Source organism: Taurulus bubalis, assembly GCF_910589615.1.
Source record: "Taurulus bubalis genome assembly, chromosome: 9".
Classification (NCBI taxonomy): Eukaryota; Metazoa; Chordata; class Actinopteri; order Perciformes; family Cottidae; genus Taurulus; species Taurulus bubalis.
This window is the reverse complement of record NC_136597.1, coordinates 27,544,146-27,566,645: the sequence shown is the minus strand read 5'-3', so window position 1 is coordinate 27,566,645 and position 22,500 is coordinate 27,544,146. Positions and strand designations below refer to the sequence as shown.

Sequence of the window (22,500 nt, the reverse complement as noted above, 5' to 3'; positions counted from 1 at the left end):
CGAAGGAGTGCGGCGCGGCGTCGGCCATCTTCCCGTCGCTCTCCGTCGGCTCCTTCTCGCTGCTCGCCTCGCTGCTGCTCCGCCATTGCACGTAAAGAAGCCGACCAATCAGGACGCTACGAGGGAGGCCAGGGGGAAGAAGGGGTTTTTTATTTTTTATTTCACCACATCCTTTTGCAAGTGCAAAAGGATGTTTTTCTTTCCCGCCGTTCAGACGGCAGGAAAAGGGCTTCGAACACACAACACGTCCGACGACAGAAACGAGGCGGCTGGGAGGTCGACGCCCAAAGAATGAAGAGAATGTAGAATGTAGAATGTAGCGTTTTGATACAGAAGCATTGACACAACATAGTTTTACATTCAAATGATTTACAAGAAAAAGAAAGAAAAAAAAATGAGGCTTGAGCTTTAGCTAGTTTTCATAACATTTTCATTTGAATAAATATCTTATTAAAAGGTTAAAATATTTATATATTTTCAGTTTTACTATTCACACAGTTCTGAAAACTTGAAGCTCAAATCCTGAACAAAAACCAGGACCGAAATCTAAAGGAACGTGATTTTAGAATCACTGAAACTCTTCTCTCTGGGTTCGATTCATGTTTCACGTTATGGTCTGTGGAATAAATCTAAATAATAATTCACAGACGTCTCAGTGGAAGCTGGAGGTCAACAGTCAGGGCCTTTACTTCCTGTTCGATTATTAGTTTTGACTGTTCATCTGCCGACGAGCTTCTTAATAAACCGCATTTACACAAACCGGCCCTTTGACAAGCTAACGTGGCTAACTGCTAACGTGGCTAACTGCTAACGTGGCTAACTCTTTCCTGAATCTTTTCAGAATAAAATGTGATTATTATGGTTTGTCGTTATCAAACGTGCAGCTCTTACATTTTAAACTGTACTCTTTTACATTTTGATATAAAGAATGTTTGTTTGTTTGTTTCCTGACTTTAACTGAATCTTTTCAGTTCATCCATGTTTTAAGCAGTGGAACAGCGCCTCCTGCTGGACGCTTTTAATAAACAACCGTGTGACTTTAAGAGGAGAGAAAGTTATTTATTGATCACTTCATTTAGTTTAGATGGAAGCAGGATTATTATTAAAGGTTTGTCTGAAATGAGATAAAACTGCAATATTATATAAATAAAAAAGGCCTTTAATGTGAAAATATTTTTTTTGTTGCGTTTAGTTTTAAATTTGCAGAAATCAATGGACAAAATATTCTGTAAGCTGCATTATTAGAATAAGAATTCATGTTTGTGTGGGACGACTTAATTTAAACTTTAACAGCTTCTTTAAATGTTATTTTAGAACGCAGCTTTAAAAACGTTTAAATCAGAGGTTATGTTTTAATATTTTTCAGTTTTAAATAAACATGAAATAACATTTGTTACATAGGCGGTTGTTCCTAAAGACAAGAACTCAACTTCACGTTTTAGTTCTTATTTTAGGATAAATTATTTTCATTCAAGGTTTGTTTATAGTTTTTAGCTGAATTATAATCACAATAATATAGACATTTAATTTAACTTTCCAGAAGAGCTGATGAAGACTTTTTGAGGGACATTCTCCTTTAAAAAGCAGCAGAAATCCTTCATATAATAATAATAATAATAATAATAATAATAATGACTATTATTATTATGCATTTATTAACGCAGCCGCTCCTCGTCATCGTTAAAATATAAATATGTTTTCTGATCGTACAAAAGAAACTCTGCAGAACAGTCGCTGTGGTTTTTATTCACCGACATGAAACGCGTCTGTCAAATAAAAGAATAAAGGTAATAAAAGAAAAACATCTCGTAAAATAAAATATAGAAGATTAAAAATAAAAAAAAACAGGAAAACAAAATAATAATCAATTCTGAGAATGTTTAAACCGGTAAAATGTTGCAGAAAACGTCTTCAGACTGATTCCATGTTCTTCTTCGTCGTCAGTCGTGGAGCAAAAAACTCCTTTTTTATAATAAATAAAAAGATAAATGTGCATAATTTACACTCAAGTTCAAGAATATTTAAAAACCGTCTTAAAAACGGAGCGTTGATGACATCATTCGTGTCCTTTGATCAATAACTTCTGTTCTTAAGGAATAAATGATCCTCGCCTCGGTCCAAAGAGAAACCTGAACGACGACAGGAGACGCTGCTGCTGCTGCTGTTGTTGCTGCTGCTGCTGTTGCTGCTGCAGCTGTTGCTGTTGCTGTTGTTGCTGTTGCTGCTGCAGCTGTTGCTGTTGCTGCAGCTGCAGTTGCTGTTGTTGCTGCTGCAGCTGTTGCAGCAGCCGGCTGTGAAGAGTCAGTTTCTTATCTGCGTCTACGCGGCCTGCTGTTTGTCCTCGTTGGGGCTCGTCTCCTCCCTCCTCGCCTCCTCGTCTCCTCCCCTCTCCTGGTTCCAGTCCCGGAGGCCCTCCGGCAGGCTGGTGTCCTCCTCGAAGCTCCCGGTTCCCTCCACGAAGTCCTCGTACGTCGACTTCTCCTCGAAGGGACGCGGACCGAGCAGCTCCAGCATGTCCGCCTTCACCAGGACCTCCTGCTCCAGCAGGCGCTTCCCTACCTATGAATATATTATTATTATTATATTCGTCAAGTTGTTACCGCAAATGTTTTACTAGAATAAATAAAGACTAATATATATATATATATACATTTTTAGTATTTATTTTTTATAATATAAAATATAATATATATATAAAATATATATATATAAAATATAATATATATATATATATATATATATATATATATATATATATATATATATATATATATATATATATATATATATATATATATATATATATATATATATATATATGCATAAGAAATAAATACATATATTATTTTAATATTTCTAATATAAAAAATATAATACTAAAAATGCATACATATACATATATATATGCACGCACATACTGAGCGAGACGCGCTCGCCTTATTTATTTATTTATATTTTACATTCATTTTGTTTTCACATACATACATACACACACACACACACACACACACATATATATATATATATATATATATATATATATATATATATATATATATATATATATATATAGAGTCTCACCAGGTCCACCAGGTCCTTCTTGTCCTGCACCAGCTCCAGCGTCCTCCGGTACGCTCGGTCCACCAGCTCTCGGACCTCGGCGTCGATGAGCTCGGCCGTGGCTTCGCTGTACGGCTTCTCCAGCACCATGTCGCCCTGCCGGGGGAGGTCGAAGGACACCTGGCCCACCTTGTCGCTCATCCCGAACTGGACCACCTGCGGGGAGGAGGACCGGGTGAACCGGGCTGCAGCCACACGGTCACGTGATCCCGGGTCACGTGACCTGGCGGCGTGAACAGGAGGCGGGGCGCGTGCGTACCTGGGCGTAGGCGGACTGCGTGACCTTCTTCAGGTCGTCCTGCGCCCCGGTGGTGATGCGGCCGAAGAAGACGTGCTCGGCCACGCGGCCGCCCAGCATCATGCACATGCGGTCGAACAGCTGCTCCCTGCTGTACAGGTACTGCTCTCTGGGCAGGTACTGCGCGTAGCCCAGCCCCTTCCCCCGCGGGATGATGGACACCTGGGGCGCATCACGGGGAACAAGAACCAGTGAGTACTACTAGCAGTATTGTGTACTTTAGTGAGTACTACTAGCAGCGTAGTGTACTTCAGTGAGTACTACTAGCAGTACCTTCAGCAGCGGGTCGGCGTGCTGCAGGAACCAGCCCACCACGGCGTGGCCGGCCTCGTGGTACGCAACCGTCTTCTTCTCCGCCGGCTGCAGGACCTGAGTCTTCTTCTCCAGACCTGCGGACACACACGGACACACACGGACACACACACACACACACACGGACACACACACACAGACACACACACACAGACACACACACACAGACACACACACACGCGCTCAGGTTATGGTCAGCGCTCAGGTTATGGTCAGCGCTCGGCGGCCTGAGGAGCAGAGCGTGCGGCGTGGCGCCCTGACCTCCGATGACGCGGTCGATGGCGTGCTCAAAGTGCTTCCCGATGACCGACGGGCTGAGGTGCCGGGCGGCTATCAGAGCGGCTTCGTTGCAAACGTTAGCGATGTCGGCGCCTGAGGAGGAACACGCTAGTTTATTAATAACATGAATATCAATAACAGGGAAGAACACGCTAGTTTACTAATAACATGGTAATCAATAACATCAATAACAGGGAGGAACAAATAATCTGAAAAAAAAAAAAAAAAAATATATATATATATATATATATATATATATATATATATATATATATATATATATATATATATATATACATACACCCCTCACCATATTTATTTAATATATATTTATTTTTTAATTCATTAATTTAGTAAAAAAAAAATATATATACACAAATTTATATAAATATGTATATATATTTTTTTATTCATTAATTTAGTAAAGATATTTAAAAGAATTGATATAAATATATATTTTTCTTAATTCATTAATTTAGAAAACAAAATATATATTTTGTAATTCATTAATTTAGAAAAAAAATATATATAAATATATTTATAAGTTATATAGAACAAATAATACGATTTGTAAAAAATATTATTAAATTATACAAATATTTATTTATAGACAATGTTGATCAATTAAATTAAAAATATCAAACATAATATACACACATAATCTAATTATATGACGTTAAGACAGAACCAGAAAATATAATTTAAAGACTTTTTAAAAAGGACTCTGGCTTCACACAAACCGGTCAATATCTAATCTTAATCGTGTTAATAATTTGCAAACCGAGCACATTGACGTGTTTTTATTCCCCGCCGTACCGGTGAACCCCGGCGTGGCGGCGGCCATCTTCCTGGCGAGGCCGTCTTTGTCCATGTTGGGGTCCAGCTTGATCGGCCGCAGGTGAACTTTAAAGATGGACGCCCGGCCTTTGATGTCCGGGGGACCTGAAGAGACGCCAGGGTTTAAACAAAAGATCAACGACGTGATGAAATGTGAATATGGGAGAATTTATGTTTCCAGATGTGACATTTTATTCCACTTCATGTAGAAACTTCTAGAAGCTTCATTTTGTCCTTTTTATTGACTTATCAATACTTTGTCTATTAAGATAAAAACAGAAATATATTCAGTAAATATATTTCTGTTATTTTAATAGACAAATATATATTACATATTAAACTTTTATTCCAACATTGTTTTTATTTCATACATTATGTATTTTTATAATATTTTCTATTTAGTTGTTTTTTTTTTTTAAATCATTTACTTTTTTACATTTACTGGTAAGTAAATCTGTTCATCAGGATAAACATTTGTTTGATAATATAAATAGACAAATAAAATTGTGGAATCAAGAAAATAATAACTAGATTTAAAGATAATTAATCATTGAAGAGAATAAAATAATATATATTTTTAAATGATTATGATAGCAAAATAAATAAATATTGAAATAATACTAACGCAATTAATTAAACTATTGACAAAAAATAAAATAAAATAAATCCTAAAATAATTTTAAATTATTTATTTTTTTAAAAAGATTAAAAAAAATCTGTCTGACAAACGTTTAGTTTCCGTGTGGTAGAACCAAGAGAACGCAGAACCCTACCGATGTAGATCTGCCTGTCGAAGCGCCCCGGTCTCATCAGGGCCGGGTCCAGGATGTCGGGTCTGTTGGTTCCGGCTAAGACGACAACGTTGGTGGCCGTGTTGAAGCCTGCAGAGTAAATGAATAAACAGTTATTATTATTATTATTATTATTATTATTATTATTATAGACGAGGCGTTCCTTTAACGCTGTTAAGAAGCCGCCTGACCGTCCATCTCCACCAGCAGCTGGTTCAGCGTGTTCTCCTGCTCGCTCTGACCGCCGAAGTTCCCTCCGCCGCGCTTCCTGCCCACGGCGTCGATCTCGTCGATGAAGAGGATGCAGGGGGCGTTCTTCCTCGCCATGGCGAACATGTCCCTGACCTGTGGGGGAGGAAACCTCGATCAGCAAGGTATATTTATTTATTTATAAATAATATTTAACAAGAATAATATATGAACATATCTAAAAATAATATTTATTTATAATAATATATTTATAATATTATTTATATTTTAATATTATTTATAAATAAATAAATATCCCCTGTTGATAAATAAATAATTATTTATATATATATATATATATATATATATATATATATATGTTTTTTAATACTATTTAGAAATAATATTATTAAAAGAAAAATATATATGTACAGGGGATATTTATAAATAATATTAAAATATATATATATATATATATATATATATATATATATATATATATATATATATATATGATCTAATTTAATAATCTCTAAATGAATAAATATATTTATATATTAATTATGCTTCTTGTTATTGAGAATTTGTTTGTATATGTAATGTTCATTTTGGTTCATTTTTGATTATGAAAATAATTGTGCTCAAGGACCGTCTGAAAGATGAAAATCCGGCATCGTCAAAGTGGGCGTGGCCTCCTCACTCACCCTGGCCGGGCCGACGCCCACGAACATCTCCAGGAACTCAGAGCCGTTGACGGTGATGAACGGCACGTTGGCCTCTCCGGCCGTGGCTTTAGCCAGCAGCGTCTTGCCGGTGCCGGGAGGTCCGGACAGCACGGCCCCCTGGGAAAAAACACACGGCGAGACGTTCAACGCATCCGAACCGCAACCGACAGATAATCTACGACTTCTGGAAACAAACACAGAACAACTTTGTGTCGTTGGTTTTAGTGTCGACGTCGTCTTGAGTTTAAGAAAAATAAACAAACGAAAAATCTAATTAGTCGTTTCTATGATTGTTCACTTTGCTGTCGGCATAAAGGTCTAGTGTGTGTGTGTGTGTGTGTGCATGCGTGTCTGTCTGTATTAATGTATGTATGTGCATGTGCGCCTGTCTGCACGTGTTTGTGTGTGCATGTGTGTGCATGAGTGTGCGCATGTGTGTGCGCATGTGTATCTGTGCATGTGTGTGTGTCTGTGCATGTGTGTGCATGTTCATGTGCATGTGTGTGCACCTCAGGGATCTTGGCCCAGAGGTGCGTATGTGTATATGTGTCTGTGCATGTGTGTGTGTGTGCATGTTCATGTGCATGTGTGTCGTGCATGTGTGTGCAGTGCATGTGTGTGCAGTGCATGTGTGTGCAGTGCATGTGTGTGTCTGTGCATGTGTGTGTGTGTGCATGTTCATGTGCATGTGTGTGCAGTGCATGTGTGTGCAGTGCATGTGTGTGCAGTGCATGTGTGTGCATGTTCATGTGCATGTGTGCAGTGCATGTGTGTGCAGTGCATGTGTGTGTCGTGCATGTGCACCTCGGGGATCTTGGCCCAGAGGTGCGTATGTGTATATGTGTCTGTGCATGTGTGTGTGCACGTGCGTGCATGTCTGTGCATGTGTGTGTGTGTGTGTGTGCGTGCATGTGTGCACCTTTGCGTGTCTTTGCGTGTGTGTGTCTGTGCATGTTCATGTGCATGTGTGTCGTGCATGTGTGCATCTTTGCGTGTGTGTGTCTGTGCACCTTGGGGATCTTGGCCCCCAGGTCCTGGTACTGCTGCGGGTTCTTCAGGAAGTTGACGAACTCCAGGATCTCCAGCTTGGCCTCCTCGCAGCCGGCCACGTCCTTGAACTTGACTTCGATGTTGTCCTTCATCATCTTGGCCGTGGATTCGCTCATGCTGAAGGGCCCGCCCCTCCCGCCTCCGGGGCCGCCTCCCATTGGCCCGCGCCGCAGGGTGAAGAGCAGGAAGCCAATCAGCAGCAGGGTGGGAATCATGCTCATCAGGAAGGAGCTGGGGGGAGGGGGGGAATGTGAATTTACACACACACACACACACACACACACACACACACACACACACACACACACACAGTGTAGAACCCACCCGTCGCTCTCGGTGCTGTAGACGACGGCCGGGCGCCGTGACGGCTCCAAGCCGAGCTCGGCGTGCGCCGCCTCCAGGTTCCTCTCGAAGGTGTCAACGCTGCCGATGTTGAACCACACGTAGTTCTGCAGCGTTTACATCATTATTATTATTATTATTATTATTATTATTATTATTATCATCATGTTATTAATATATTATCATTAGAACAAGGCTGTAAAATAACTTGCATAAATGACTACGGAAGCCCAGAGGGGCCAGTGAGAGACGAGTTGATGGACAACAGGTTTCTGAATGAATGAGGATCGTTTCGGGTTGTTGTTGTTGTTGTTGTTGTTGTTCTTATTTCAGCCACAAGAGGCTGAAGCGAACCATTACCTCTTGTGGCCAAAATCTTTACTTTTGTATTTTTATTTTTAAAAACTTGTTTTTCTTTAAAGAATTCACCTGAATAAAAAAATGTTTAAAAAGTGAAGCAAAACAACTTTTCCCTCGTCATAAACTCTTCAGATCAAGTTCAATAAAAAAGTGTTTGATTTAAATTCAAAACTAAATTTTGTTTTGGTTTTATTTACATAATTTTTATTTTCATTTTTATCTTGGTTCATTTTGTAAAAGGATGTTTTTTTCCCCCTCACTCGTCTCTCAGGGCTTCCGTATATAATTATGTCTTTTTTTCAAAATTTGGGCTGAAATTATTTCTAAATTCACAAAGATCCAGATCTTTAGGAGTCACAATTAAAATACCGGAAGAGTGAATAAATATTGACAATATTACATTTCTATTTTCAGCTTCAATTAACGTTTGAAACAGAATGTTTGAGAATAACACAAATAAACTAAATCTGAGGTTTTAATCGTAGTTTCCTCTCACCGCGTCGGGGTCGGCTCCCGGGACCAGAATGACTCTGACGTACTGTTTGTTGACGACCTCCAGCCGCTCCACCTGCACGGCACGTTTACATATTACATAAAAACAAACAATGCAAATATATATATATATATATATATATATATATATATATATATATATATATATATATATATATATCATAAATACAAACGCGTCCTCACCATTCCCCGGCTCACGAAGCGATGGACGAAGTCCTTCCAGCTGATCTCCCGGCCGTTGTCTCTGAAGTAGAAGTACAGCGCCGCCGAGCCGATGCCGGCCGCCGTGATCGCCAGGTAGCGGAAGTCCTTCTCGTCCCAGGGGACGTCGCCCTGGAGACGCAGAGACACGGTGAGCGGGGGACTGGGACCAGCGAGGGGGGGGACTGGGACCAGCGAGGGGGCGACTGGGACCAGCGAGGGGGGCGACTGGGACCAGCGAGGGGGCGACTGGGACCAGCGAGGGGGGCGACTGGGACCAGCGAGGGGGGCGACTGGGACCAGCGAGGGGGGCGACTGGGACCAGCGAGGGGGGGACTGGGACCAGTTAATGAACTCGCTTATTTCTAATTTTAGTTTAAAAACGCAAATCCTTCATCCCTTTTCTCCAAATGAATCCCTGAAAGAGAATGTTTATGTTAGTGGAGTTATGAATTATGATTTGAATGTGAAGCCACAGACCTTTTGCACTCGGCTCCACCAGTCTTTCCCTCCTCTCTTCCCTCCACCCGAGGATCTTCCTCCTCCTCCTGCTCCTCCTGCTCCTCCTCCTCCTCCTACTTTTCCATCTGAAACTCACATGCGATTGTTCGATCATACATAACTCATAAAATGACATACTTTTAAACAAAATATTTAAAATTAATTTTTCAGATTGTGAGAAGAAATACAAGTCATGATAGGGGAAATAAGACAAAAATAGTCAAAAAATATTAAAATTAGATGATGTTTGAGTATTAAAAAAAAAAAAAAAGTTGAGTTGAGCGTGGAGCAGACAGAAGGTCCAGACGGTTCTGGTGCAGCACGTTGTATCCCCTGCGTGGTCGAATTGGTTGCTACAACAACTTAGCAGCTAGGCTAACCGTTGTCGTTAGCTCGCTAGCTAGCCATTCATTCCCCGTGTTTGAGCTGGGTTAGATAACGACTTAATGAAACCATGTTTGTCTGTGAATTTGCAGTCAGTTCTGTTTTTGAATGATGGCTTGGAAATTAATGCTTTTGTTTTTTTAATCAGATTCATCGAAAAAATAAAAACCGACAGATTAATCAATTATTAAAATAATTGTTAGTTGCAGCACTACATGTGATCTCCATGTTATTGTGCATCATGTGATCTCCTCCATGTTATTGTGCATCATGTGATCTCCATGTTATTGTGCATCATGTGATCTCCTACATGTTATTGTGCATCATGTGATCTCCATGTTATTGTGCATCATGTGATCTCCTCCATGTTATTGTGCATCATGTGATCTCCATGTTATTGTACATCATGTGATCTCCTACATGTTATTGTGCATCATGTGATCTCCTCCATGTTATTGTGCATCATGTGATCTCCTCCATGTTATTGTGCATCATGTGATCTCCTCCATGTTATTGTGCATCATGTGATCTCCATGTTATTGTGCATCATGTGATCTCCTACATGTTATTGTGCATCATGTGATCTCCTCCATGTGTCGTCTTTTGTCCGTATCTGTAGTTACTTTTTGTTTAACGATGAACAGCTGGTCGGTTGGACCAATAGCAAACAGTAAGGAGCACTCCTGCACGGTCTCAGTTTGCTGCTCGTTCCTGAACCTGAAGCAGGACGAGCTCCACCGGCAGCGCCTCCTCTCACCTTTGGGCTCAGCGGAGAACAGCCGCCGCCGGGCCGACTGCAGCCTGCGACAGGACAGAAGAGTCTCTGGAGTCCGACCGACGCTCTGCAAAACACCAGGAGAACCAGAACCGGCATCAAGACCACGACCTCTAACAGGTAAACACTCGCTGAAGGTCACGGGGATTCAAAACTCCTGACTGTGAATTAAATGAACAACATGCTCTGAATTAACTGATCCTGATCTCGACCACGAGGTCAAATGTATGACGACAACCGTGTTTACTTTCATTTTGGTTTATTTAACTCTTTAGTTCCAACGAAGGGAAACCTGCAACTAAATGACTTGTTTACAGACTCACACACGTCGTTATAACAGCAGATTAAAACACTCACAGTTCATGAAGGAGTACTAGACACTGCAACACACACACACACACACACACACACACACACACAGTTTGTACTATGTAATGTGTACTAGTGCTACTTTTCCTGCACTAATGTTTAGAGATAGAAATGTGAACTTGTCCTTTAAAGACAATAGAATTGCATCATTAACCAAATTATATTCTGAGCAATAAGGGGAATAATTGACAATAAAGACAAACTCTTTAGGACTTTAGAAGCTGAGAGCTCATTCTCACACACACACACACACACTAATTATATATATATATATATCTATATATATATATATATATAGATATATATATATATATGTGAGCTTAACTGTAACTCTACATTGTAGTAGTCCTCGCTCATCTTTCAGCAGAACAATACCATGACGTGTAAGAAACGCTGGTTTTATTACTTATTATATTAAATATGACTCTTTGCCTGCGATCCACAAAAGCCTTTTTACACATAGAAAGTCGTTTTAATTGGCAATAAGTATTATTTTCAGGATCTGATTGATGCCGAACTAGCAAGTAGACTATAAGCACCCAGACAGAGTCCTTCATGGAGGTTTAGAGGGGACGATAGCCTTCACTCACCGGGACGGAGAAGCTCCGGAACCCGGCCGCGTAGAGCCGTCCTGCGGTCACCGCGGAGAGCCGAGCCCGGGCGCCTGCAGCCCGGCAGAGAGGCGAGGCCGCCGCCGCCGAGAGAAGCCTCAGCAACTGAGACATTCCTCCACGTCTTTCAGTGCGAAACGCGACGTTTTTCCGTTTAATTTCCTGCCCTGAACTTCATCGTGTTGCACCAGCAAGTGTTATTGAATAACGGCGTGAAATGTCAACGAGAGGGGTGACGTAGAAAGACCGATAGGGGTTTTCTTCGAATGCCTGTCGGTAATTGTGACGGAAATACATATATTTATTCTTTCTCAAAATAATTTAGATCCACAAAGGAGTAAATACGCTACAAAATATTTTATAGAATACATCTAACATAAGCAGCTGATTTAATTATCTTTAACGTGACTTACTTACATTCAGGCATCAGAAAGACCGTCGCTAGGTCCTCACAGAACACCTTCTCTCTGATTGGCTGAGATAGAAAGACGATTTGCGTAACGCTCTCCTCTCCGCTGACGTAACTGTTACCAAAAGGCGGCATGACTGCGCGTTTTTTTTTTAAATATTACATGTACAAGAATAAGATACTTTAACAGTTTAACCAAATATTAAAAATACTAAAAATGCACTTGTCAGGTTGTGAGAATAAATACAAGTAAATAGAGGGGAAATAAGACAAAAAATAAATAATTCAAAGTCAAAAAGACAGGACAATCTTATCAAATATTAACAAAATAAAGTTTTGTTAATATTTTTCAGTGCAACTAACAATTATTTGTGTTGTTGATTCATCTTATGATTTTTTCTCAATATTACTGTTTCATTCAAATGTGAATTGTTCTTATATGTAACTCAAAATTATAAAAATGCATCTAAATAATAGTAAAACATCCACAGACTCGCACATCTTATGGTATTCAAATTGCTTCTTTATTCATGATGAAAGAGCGCAGGAGCCGAAACATGCGTTTGATAAAACTCATTTAAAATAGAAAAGTCGACCAATAATGTCAGTTCATGCTCTTCGTGTTAATACAGATTCTGTCAAACTTTCAATATCTGTGACGATGAAAAACTTTCCGTTTTTCATTAATATGAATGCTCGCGTTGCTGCAAAGTTTGCAGTTGTGTCGAACACAAAATAAACCAAAATAAACGATGAACAACAATGAGTCATAAACTCTCAGCTGCCTCTGTAGGTGCTGTAGGAGAACCGGCTCATCAGCAGAGGGAGGTGGAACCGCTGCTGAGGGTCTGTGATGGAGAACACTACCTGGAACACACACACACACACACACACACACACACACACACACACACACACACACACACACACAGAGAGAGGGAGAGGGAGAGGGAGAGGGAGGGAGAGAGAGAGAGAGAGAGAGAGAGACAGACAGACAGACAGACAGACACACAGACAGACACACACACACACACACACACACACACACACACACACAGAAAAACACAATAAAATCAACTCTGGCTTTAAATAAGAACGTAAACATTGTTTTACTGATATTTACATTGTGTATTTAGTGCATTGATGAATACTATTATATTATATTAACATATACAGTATGTATTGATTTAATTTAACCATCTTCAGTTCTAAATGGAAATCTGCAGACTCATTTTTCTACGGTGTCACAACTAACCATAGAAATACGTCCATGTTGTTATCATCATGATGACGACTAAAACATGCTTAAAGGGACAGTTCACCCCAAAATCAAAGGTATATATTTGTTGCTCTTACTTGAGTGCTATTTATGCAATTATATGTATTTTTATTACTTATTTGGGGCTGAACTTGAAGTCTCCATCTGATTTGCTTGATTTGGCGCCACCTGGTGGTGATAAACCAGTAACGTCTAAAGTGTTTTCATGAACCTGCAGAGCTCCTAAAAGTGCCGACGTCTGCAGAAAGCCTCTGTTTTAGTGAATGATTTCAAAGTCAAACTTTATATAGTATTTATTTTCATCTTCAAGAGAGAAACTAAATCTCTTCACATCATTTGTCTGCAATCATTTATAACTTTTAATTATAAAAAATAACTAGTTTGTGTGTGTGTGTGTGTGTGTGTGTGTGTGTGTGTGTGTGTGTGTGTGTGTGTGCTCACCTCTACATACGGGTAGAAGCAGGTCTGGCCCAGCGTCTCCCAGTATGAGCCGGTCTCAAAGCGCAGCTTGTACATGCCGGGGCCGAACGCCTCCCGGCTGATGAGTGCTGAGCAGCGGCCATCTTTGTTTGTTGTCCTAAAATGAAAGGAGAGAAAACCAGTTAAAACGTTGCGTTAATGCTCGGGTCCATTTAGAGATGTGTCTGTTTACGTCACAAGTTGTTTCTGCTCACAGAAAACTAGAACTGCAAAACGTCTTCATCCAGTTTTGATCATATTTATATATATATATATATATATATATATATATATATATATATATATATATATATATATATATATAAAGACTGATGCATTTTGCCCGCAGGTTCAAACCCCGACCCACCCGACACTCAGCATGCTCCAGATCATCGTCTGGGAGTCGAGCCGGTGGAGGCTGACGGGCATCCGGGACGCCGGGACGCCGTCGCCCGTGTTCAGCACGTGAGTGGTGAGAGGGCTGGACTCTGCTGCCGCCATGATCTGTGGGACAGGTGAGACGGATGAGACAGGTGAGACAGGACAGGACAGGTGAGGACAGGACAGGTGAGACAGGACAGGACAGGACAGGTAAGACAGGTGAGGCAGGATAGGTGAGATGGGTGAAGGCAGGAGAGACGGGTGAGACTAGCTGAGACCAGGTGAGACAGGTGAGACAGGAGAGGACAGGAGAGGACAGGTGAGGACAGGTGAGACAGGAGAGGACAGGTGAGGTGAGGACAGGAGAGGACAGGTGAGACAGGAGAGGACAGGTGAGGTGAGACAGGTGAGGACAGGTGAGGTGAGGACAGGTGAGACAGGAGAGGACAGGAGAGGACAGGTGAGGTGAGGACAGGAGAGGACAGGTGAGGTGAGGACAGGAGAGGACAGGTGAGACAGGAGAGGACAGGTGAGACAGGAGAGGACAGGTGAGGACAGGTGAGGTGAGGGCAGGAGAGGACAGGTGAGACAGGAGAGGACAGGAGAGGACAGGTGAGGTGAGGACAGGAGAGGACAGGTGAGGTGAGGACAGGAGAGGACAGGTGAGACAGGAGAGGACAGGTGAGGTGAGGACAGGAGAGGACAGGTGAGGTGAGGACAGGAGAGGACAGGTGAGGTGAGGACAGGAGAGGACAGGTGAGACAGGAGAGGACAGGTGAGGTGAGGACAGCAGAGGACAGGTGAGGTGAGACAGGTGAGATAGGTGAGACAGGTGAGGACAGTTGAGGTGAGACAGGTGAGTCAGATGAGACAGGTGAGTCAGGTGAGACAGGTGAGGATAGGTGAGGTGAGACAGGTGAGGGCAGGACATGACAGAATTAAATATTAATAATTATGTTTTCTTTAGTGTAAATTCACTGGAAAATATGAAAACATGAATCCTTAGAAAATATGAATCCTTGTGTTTTTGTTGCCTTAGAATAAGTCGGACAAACCCAAACACTGACTCTAGATGGCGCTATTCACGTTTTCGCGTATTCACGCTTTCACCAACAGAAGTTTCAGTTCGTCGCAATCTGCAACCTCACCACTAGATGGCGCCACATTCAAACATTCTATATGAAGTATCTTTGGGTGTAAGTTTAGCCGAGTTTAACAGTAAAAATATACATATTCTTTCCATATATTTATTTATTTTTGCCACCTAATTGTCCTTTTAATCGTATTATTTGTGTGTATGTGTGTTATACAACCTTCATTCTTTCTGTACGTTCTACACATCTTCACCAGTTTATCACATTGTGTCCATAAAGAAAAGAGAACTTTTCCCCATAGATTTATTATGGGAAAGAGAAGGCTGTACATAAGTGATACTTGCCAGTATAAACACATCATAAACAGAAATGCATCAGTTAAAATGTTCAGTTAACTATTTCAATTAAATTAGTTACGATTATTTTGTGACACATTTTAGAATCAAATCGCATCGGAATTTGTTTAAGTAATTTATTTTAACCGATCATTAGTGGAGCAGCAGATTAAAGCTTCATCCATTTGACCCTCGCCCTGTTTCAAGTCATGTGAATGGGAATCTGGCATTACGTTAAATATATATATATATATATATATATATATATATATATATATATATATATATATATATATATATATATATATATATATTACAACTGATATATACAACTGATATTTCTGATTAAAATGTGACCTTTTGTGCAGAACAAGAGACCAGAAGAGAGGTCCGAACACAAAGACTGAAAAAAGTACAGAAAATAGGAAAAGAAAGATGGGAAACACATTTTTGTTTCATAAGATTTAAAAGATAAAAACCTAAAGTTTATATGTTGATCCTGGCTGAAGAAAACAGACACAACTCCTGCTGTAAATGATACGGGTGATACTTAGCAAGTATTTATGAAGTGAAAACGCAGTATTGTGAAAGGTGATGCTTTGTTATTGTTGAAGTTAAAGGTGATACTTAGTAAGTATTGTTAAGATGCAGTATTTTGAAAGGTAATACTTTGTAAGTATTGAAGTTAAAGGTGATACTTTGTTATTATTGAAGTTAAAGGTAATACTTTGTTATTATTGAAGTTAAAGGTGATACTTTGTTATTATTGAAGTTAAAGGTGATACTTTGTACGTATAGTTAAGATGCAGTATTTTGAAAGGTAATACTTTGTAAGTATTGAAGTTAAAGGTGATACTTTGTTATTATTGAAGTTAAAGGTAATACTTTGTAAGTATTGAAGTTAAAGGTAATACTTTGTTATTATTGAAGTTAAAGGTAATACTTTGTTATTATTGAAGTTAAAGGTGATACTTTGTAAGTATCGTTAAGATGCAGTATTTTGAAAGGTGATACTTTGTAAGTTTTTATGAAGTTAAAGGTGATACTTGGTAAGTATTTAAGAAGGTAAAGGTGATACTTGGTAAGTATTTAAGAAGGTAAAGGTGATACTTGGTAAGTTTTTAAGAAGGTAAAGGTGATACTTGGTAAGTATTTAAAAAGGTAAAGGTGATTAGTAAATATTTAAGAAGGTAAAGGTGATACTTGGTAAGTATTTAAGAAGGTAAAGGTGATACTTGGTAAGTTTTTAAGAAGGTAAAGGTGATACTTGGTAAGTATTTAAGAAGCTAAAGGTGATACTTGGTAAGTATTTAAGAAGGTAAAGGTGATACTTGGTAAGTATTTAAGAAGCTAAAGGTGATACTTGGTAAGTATTTAAGAAGGTAAAGGTGATACTTGGTAAGTTTTTAAGAAGGTAAAGGTGATACTTGGTAAGTATTTAAGAAGCTAAAGGTGATACTTGGTAAGTATTTAAGAAGGTAAAGGTGATACTTGGTAAGTATTTAAGAAGCTAAAGGTGATACTTGGTAAGTATTTAAGAAGGTAAAGGTGATACTTGGTAAGTATTTAAGAAGGTAAAGGTGATACTTGGTAAGTATTTAAGAAGGTAAAGGTGATACTTGGTAAGTATTTAAGAAGGTAAAGGTGATACTTGGTAAGTATTTAAGAAGGTAAAGGTGATACTTGGTAAGTATTTAAGAAGGTAAAGGTGATACTTGGTAAGTATTTAAGAAGGTAAAGGTGATACTTGGTAAGTATTTAAGAAGGTAAAGGTGATACTTGGTAAGTATTTAAGAAGGTAAAGGTGATACTTGGTAAGTATTTAAGAAGGTAAAGGTGATACTTGGTAAGTATTTAAGAAGGTAAAGGTGATACTTGGTAAGTATTTAAGAAGGTAAAGGTGATGCTCGTGTCTCAGTGAGTCGTAGGAGCATTCTTACCTCTGTGTGAGCCTCGTTCTCTCCTGCAGTCAGTTCAGTTCCTAAAATAAGCCAGTCCAACCAGTTGAACCATCGCCGCACACGCCCACTGCTCAAAAAGCCACTTACCCAGCATGCACTGCACAAACAAGACCTGTGGGTCAAAGGTCGTCCCGGCTCTGATGAATCAATAACACGTGCTGTGAGACAACACACCAGATAGACGTCCACTGATCTAATTAAAACAGACAGTATAATGTAATGTACAGCCTGGAAGGAACGCTGTTCTTTCATTAGAGTGTTGTCATATGATTTAACCATTTTAGAGCAGCTTTATTCTTCTGAAACTTCTCAGTAATAATAGCTTTTGTATTGTCTCTGCAAAGATGGTTATTATTTCGTTTTTGTCTGTTTTATCAGCAGGATTACGCAACAACTACCGTCCCGATTCTGATTACATTTGGTGGAGGTCTGCGCCGCCCTTCTAGTCCTCTATTGTTCTCATATATTTAGGATAAGTTGATCATGAGGCATTGACTTCATAAATACCATAGCATAATAAAAACAACAGAATAAATCGGAGAAAGCAGAACTCAAATAGTTTTCTGTAATAACACAGATTACCACACCAAATTGTTACGGTAACGGTCATATTGTAGTAAAAAAAATCTTGAAAAAAATCTTGATGTTTAAATCAAGATTTTGTATCTTTGCAAAAAAAATCGTTCTTTAAAAAATAATATGCATCTACAGAGGCATTTATTGGTAGATGACCAATTGAATTGAATATAACTTAATATTTGTGTTTCATATGAGTTGTTAAACTGTCTTTCACATATAAATATAATTTTATATGTAATTATCATAGGAAATATAGCTGATAGCATGAGCTAATTGGGATACTTAAAAAAGAAACGCATATCGTACAATGCTAAGTGAATAATAATGACACACACAAAGCTCACACATCTATTTTATGAAAAATACCTTTACTACACTCACACTGAAATACATTTAGCACTGAGGACAAACACAAAAGCACCAACAACAATATCAACCACAACAACAACAACAACAACAGAAACGACATTGAAGCCAAATTAAGTGTTTCAAAAAAGATGTTGTGTCTGTAGTTTACAGTGTAATTTCTTATTATAACATTGTTAGCAACATGTTTTAAAACTCTGAAATGTTTAAGTATAAAGAGCCACTAATGTACAAGTACATATTTTCATTATTTTTAGCGGTTTAAACATATTTACAGTCAGTTATCCAGCTGAGCAACATGTCAGAGGAACATCTTTCATAAGTGTGTTTGACTTGCTCTCCATAAAACCAGTCACTCAAAATGTGGTGAAACAAACATAATGTCCAACAGTATGAAGTAAAATATGACTAAAAACAGGAAGTAGCATGATGGTGGGGTGGCAATGCTGCAGGTCACATTACTGTTTGTTCTCTGGTGACATGAAGTCATTCCACATTTCCATACCAATACTTGAAGAGATAACGCAGAAAAATGGTTTCTGGAGCCAGACATTGTCGTATTGTTCGGATGCCTTGTTTAAATTCCCGACCATTTGGTCAAAATGTGAGAAACAATGCTGCAAACAAATGGTTTACAGGGCGTGAAGACGCCTGGTATTGTAATTCAGGACAATGTTTGATGAACTCTGATGGATCGCTTCAGACTTCAGCTAACAACTAAAGGGATGAAGCCGTGAGCCGTTGAGACTAAAACCTTTTTTAACTTTGAAGCTGCTTCAGCTGGTAACCTTTTTCATATCTGCCCAAAATTGATCTGTAACGTAACCCGACTCAAACGGTTTGCTCTGAGCCTGTTAGCTAACGTAACCGACTATTTATGCCGTTAAAATTTACCGTTAGCTAACATATACCAACTATTTAGGCAGGTAACTGTTCCGTTAGCCTGCTTTTGCTACTGAACTGTGAGCTAAACTATTTTTACTGAACTGGTCCGTAAAATAACCTGAACTAAATGGTTTTCTCTGTAAAACTGACCCGCTGGTTACCTTTACAAACCCTTTTATGCTCCTATACTGAGACGCTAACTCTGTTCCATTCGATGACACGTCGCAATTTTCTTTAGCTATTGAACCGTTAGCTAACCTGGCAGAACCCCATCCGTAAGATAACCTCAACCACTCACTTCTGTCCCTTTAGTTAGCTTAAACCGATCCGTTAGCTTACGTATAACAAAGTGCCAGGGTCTGAAATTAACGGCCCTTGAGCGCCAACTTCTGAACATAATGATTAGGTCGCCGTAAACCAGCGTGTTTGAGCAAACATACGCAAACATTGAGTGTGTGGCAGCTAAACAAATTGATTTAGTTGCTACACAAATCATTTAATAGCTAAACATTGCTGCTAACCGGAAGCAGCAGTAATTGTACATCACCTCATCTTCCTATTATTATAGTATGTTGTTTTAATTCAGAGCTAATCTTAGTCACAGGAAATTGCAAAAAGTTTGATTATCATTTTATCACCAGTCAGTACGCCTTTAACGCAGGACCTTTATGGCGCCCTGTTGGCTCCACATAACGCACCAGGGGGAACATAAACTGTGATTAATAAGCTGCCAGCTGCTGCAACACTGATTTTATTAACAGCAATGTAGAGAGGAGTCCGACAGCGGAGCAAGATTAGGGCAATAAATGGGGCCAATATTGGGCTACGTCTTTTAGTATAGAAGATGTAGCTTTTTCAATCTGTGGAAAAATATATAAAATTATAATAAAATATATTAAAAGTAGAGTGAAAATTCTGCAAATGACACCTCGTGATTTTTTTTTTTATGTGCACTATTCATATTTAATAAATTGCTCACCGTTATGTAGTATTTGTCTGCAGAAAGTATCAACAATTTGAAAGGACATTTTTATAGCGTTCTGAAATTACTGTTGAAATCAATGTTGTCCTATAAATCCTCTGAAAAGTTAAATGGTTTTTCGAAAAAAGAATAATCACAAACGTTGAGCTAAATCCAAAATGTTCCTCTGTTGGCACGGAGCCCCAGAGTCGGGATGTATCTGGAACATTTGGGAATCTGGAAACCAGAACTGGAGTGACGGACGGAGAAGAGACAGATTCAGGAGGCGGTGGAGAAGAGAAGAGCCAGGCCAATGCAGTTCATGTTGCCAACCCCTCCTTGGAGATATTTCCCATCCCAGCTGTTATTGATCTCCAGCTTCTATTCTGTGGAGAAAACAAGGAAGAGGAGTCTGAAACAAGATGTCTATCGATCTCCAGGATACAAGCAGTGCTTGTGTGGAAATTCACCAATCGGGTTAGAGTCCTCATATCAGTAGCTTAGTGTTATATTTATAACAACTTAAAACTACACCTGTGGCAGGTAAATCTAATGATATGTAGTATTATTCTAGCATAATTAAGTCTTTTTTTAACACTGTCATTTCATAATTTTAAAAAACTTTTAAAAAGACATCATCATAACCAAGTATTTGTGTTTCCTGAACCTAACTATCTTTGTTGTTTAAACCTAACTCAGTATCTTTGTTGTTTAAAACTAAAGTAACTTTGGTGTATGAATCTAACTAAGTATCGTTGTTGTACAAACCTAACTAAAAGTATCTTTGTTGTTTCAACCTAACTAAAAGTATCTTTGTTGTTTCAATCTAACTAAAAGTATCTTTGTTGTTTCAATCTAACTAAAAGTATCTTTGTTGTTTCAATCTAACTAAAAGTATCTTTGTTGTTTCAATCTAACTAAAAGTATCTTTGTTGTTTCAATCTAACTATTATCTTTGTTGTTTAAATCTAACTAAAAGTATCTTTGTTGTTTCAATCTAACTAAAAGTATCTTTGTTGTTTAAATCTAACTAAAAGTATCTTTGTTGTTTAAATCTAACTAAAAGTATCTTTGTTGTTTAAATCTAACTAAAAGTATCTTTGTTGTTTCAATCTAACTAAAAGTATCTTTGTTGTTTCAATCTAACTAAAAGTATCTTTGTTGTTTCAATCTAACTAAAAGTATCTTTGTTGTTTCAATCTAACTAAAAGTATCTTTGTTGTTTCAATCTAACTGAGTATCTTTGTTGTTTAAACCGAACTAAGTGTTTTGTTGTTTTATTCTTTCATTAGAGTTCATACCTGAGCCGCAGAATCACAGATCGTCCTCCAGGTCCGACTGATGCTTTATCTGGAAACAAACAGGAAGCAGCTCTTAAAGAGATGAACACACACTGCAGTTAGCCCTCGTTAACACAGCCTCGTCCTCATCATCATCATCCTCACTGGCTGTAACACACACACACACACACACACACACACACACACACACACACACACACACACACACACGCTCGGTTCCTGTCAGAGGAACGATGCAGCAGATTAAAGATCTGTTCTCTTTCCTCGTTCAGTTTAATGAAGCAGGTAGGAAGCCTGCAGGCTATATTTATATAATTATGTTTTCCTGCAAAGAGACAGAGACATTGAAAGCACCAGCGGCCGAATGCACAAACAGACAGTAAACACATCGTCCTCCTCAGATTATACTAATTGTCTTTCAGCAACTCTGCGTGGCGCAATGAGACTTTTACTCTTTTTAATTAAATAGTCCGTCCACAAATTTTAGATAAACAACAACCACAATAAGAATGATTTGTCCTTTTTTTTAGAAATTATAATTATAATGATAAAGCAATTTATTATTCTGATCTAATAACATGAAGTCAATCCGGTCTGGTTGAAACAATTCAATTAATTTGACTGAGAGAAAATTAATCAGGAAACATTTCCCCGTGTTGAGCTGATGTAGGTGTTAACAATAAACTATCCACCAGATGGCAGTATTACCTTATACAGTGAGCTCAATGCAGAGGGGCAGTTATTTACCCAGAGCAGAGTGTGTGGGGGTAGCTGGGGTAGTTACTATGACGACTGCGTAGTTTAAAGGGTAGACAGAATATATATCAATGTCT

General features: G+C 38.9%; 3 protein-coding genes across 3 annotated transcripts in view; 1 reads left to right on the top strand and 2 right to left on the bottom strand.

The window, feature by feature from the left end:
- The window catches only part of LOC306741184 (voltage-dependent calcium channel subunit alpha-2/delta-4-like), a gene marked incomplete at its 5' end in the record, with an annotated part of 51,298 nt that extends 50,762 nt beyond the window's left edge, over positions 1-536 (top strand). Inside the window, one exon of the mRNA XM_079223436.1 lies at positions 1-536. This exon is cut by the window's left edge and continues 7 nt beyond it. Within this exon, the coding sequence (XP_079079562.1) occupies positions 1-95 (95 nt within the window). The 3' untranslated portion in view covers positions 96-536.
- Positions 537-1,726: 1,190 nt separating this feature from the next.
- On the bottom strand, positions 1,727-11,821 carry afg3l1 (AFG3-like AAA ATPase 1). The gene is made up of 16 exons (XM_079223598.1): positions 11,637-11,821; positions 10,660-10,744; positions 9,498-9,574; positions 9,000-9,149; positions 8,800-8,871; positions 7,926-8,050; positions 7,562-7,832; positions 6,531-6,668; positions 5,829-5,982; positions 5,620-5,727; positions 4,826-4,951; positions 3,992-4,102; positions 3,692-3,807; positions 3,380-3,580; positions 3,082-3,276; positions 1,727-2,559 (listed from the first exon to the last, which is right to left on the bottom strand). The coding sequence occupies exons 1-16, from the start codon at positions 11,769-11,771 to the stop codon at positions 2,320-2,322; spliced, it is 2,304 nt and encodes a 767-aa protein (XP_079079724.1). The 5' UTR covers positions 11,772-11,821; the 3' UTR covers positions 1,727-2,319.
- A 797-nt stretch (positions 11,822-12,618) lies between these two features.
- On the bottom strand, positions 12,619-14,305 carry urahb (urate (5-hydroxyiso-) hydrolase b; the record flags this gene model as incomplete). The annotated part of the gene is made up of 3 exons (XM_079223597.1): positions 12,619-12,933; positions 13,787-13,922; positions 14,172-14,305. The coding sequence occupies 3 exons, from the start codon at positions 14,303-14,305 to the stop codon at positions 12,844-12,846; spliced, it is 360 nt and encodes a 119-aa protein (XP_079079723.1). The 3' UTR covers positions 12,619-12,843.
- Positions 14,306-22,500: the final 8,195 nt, after the last annotated feature.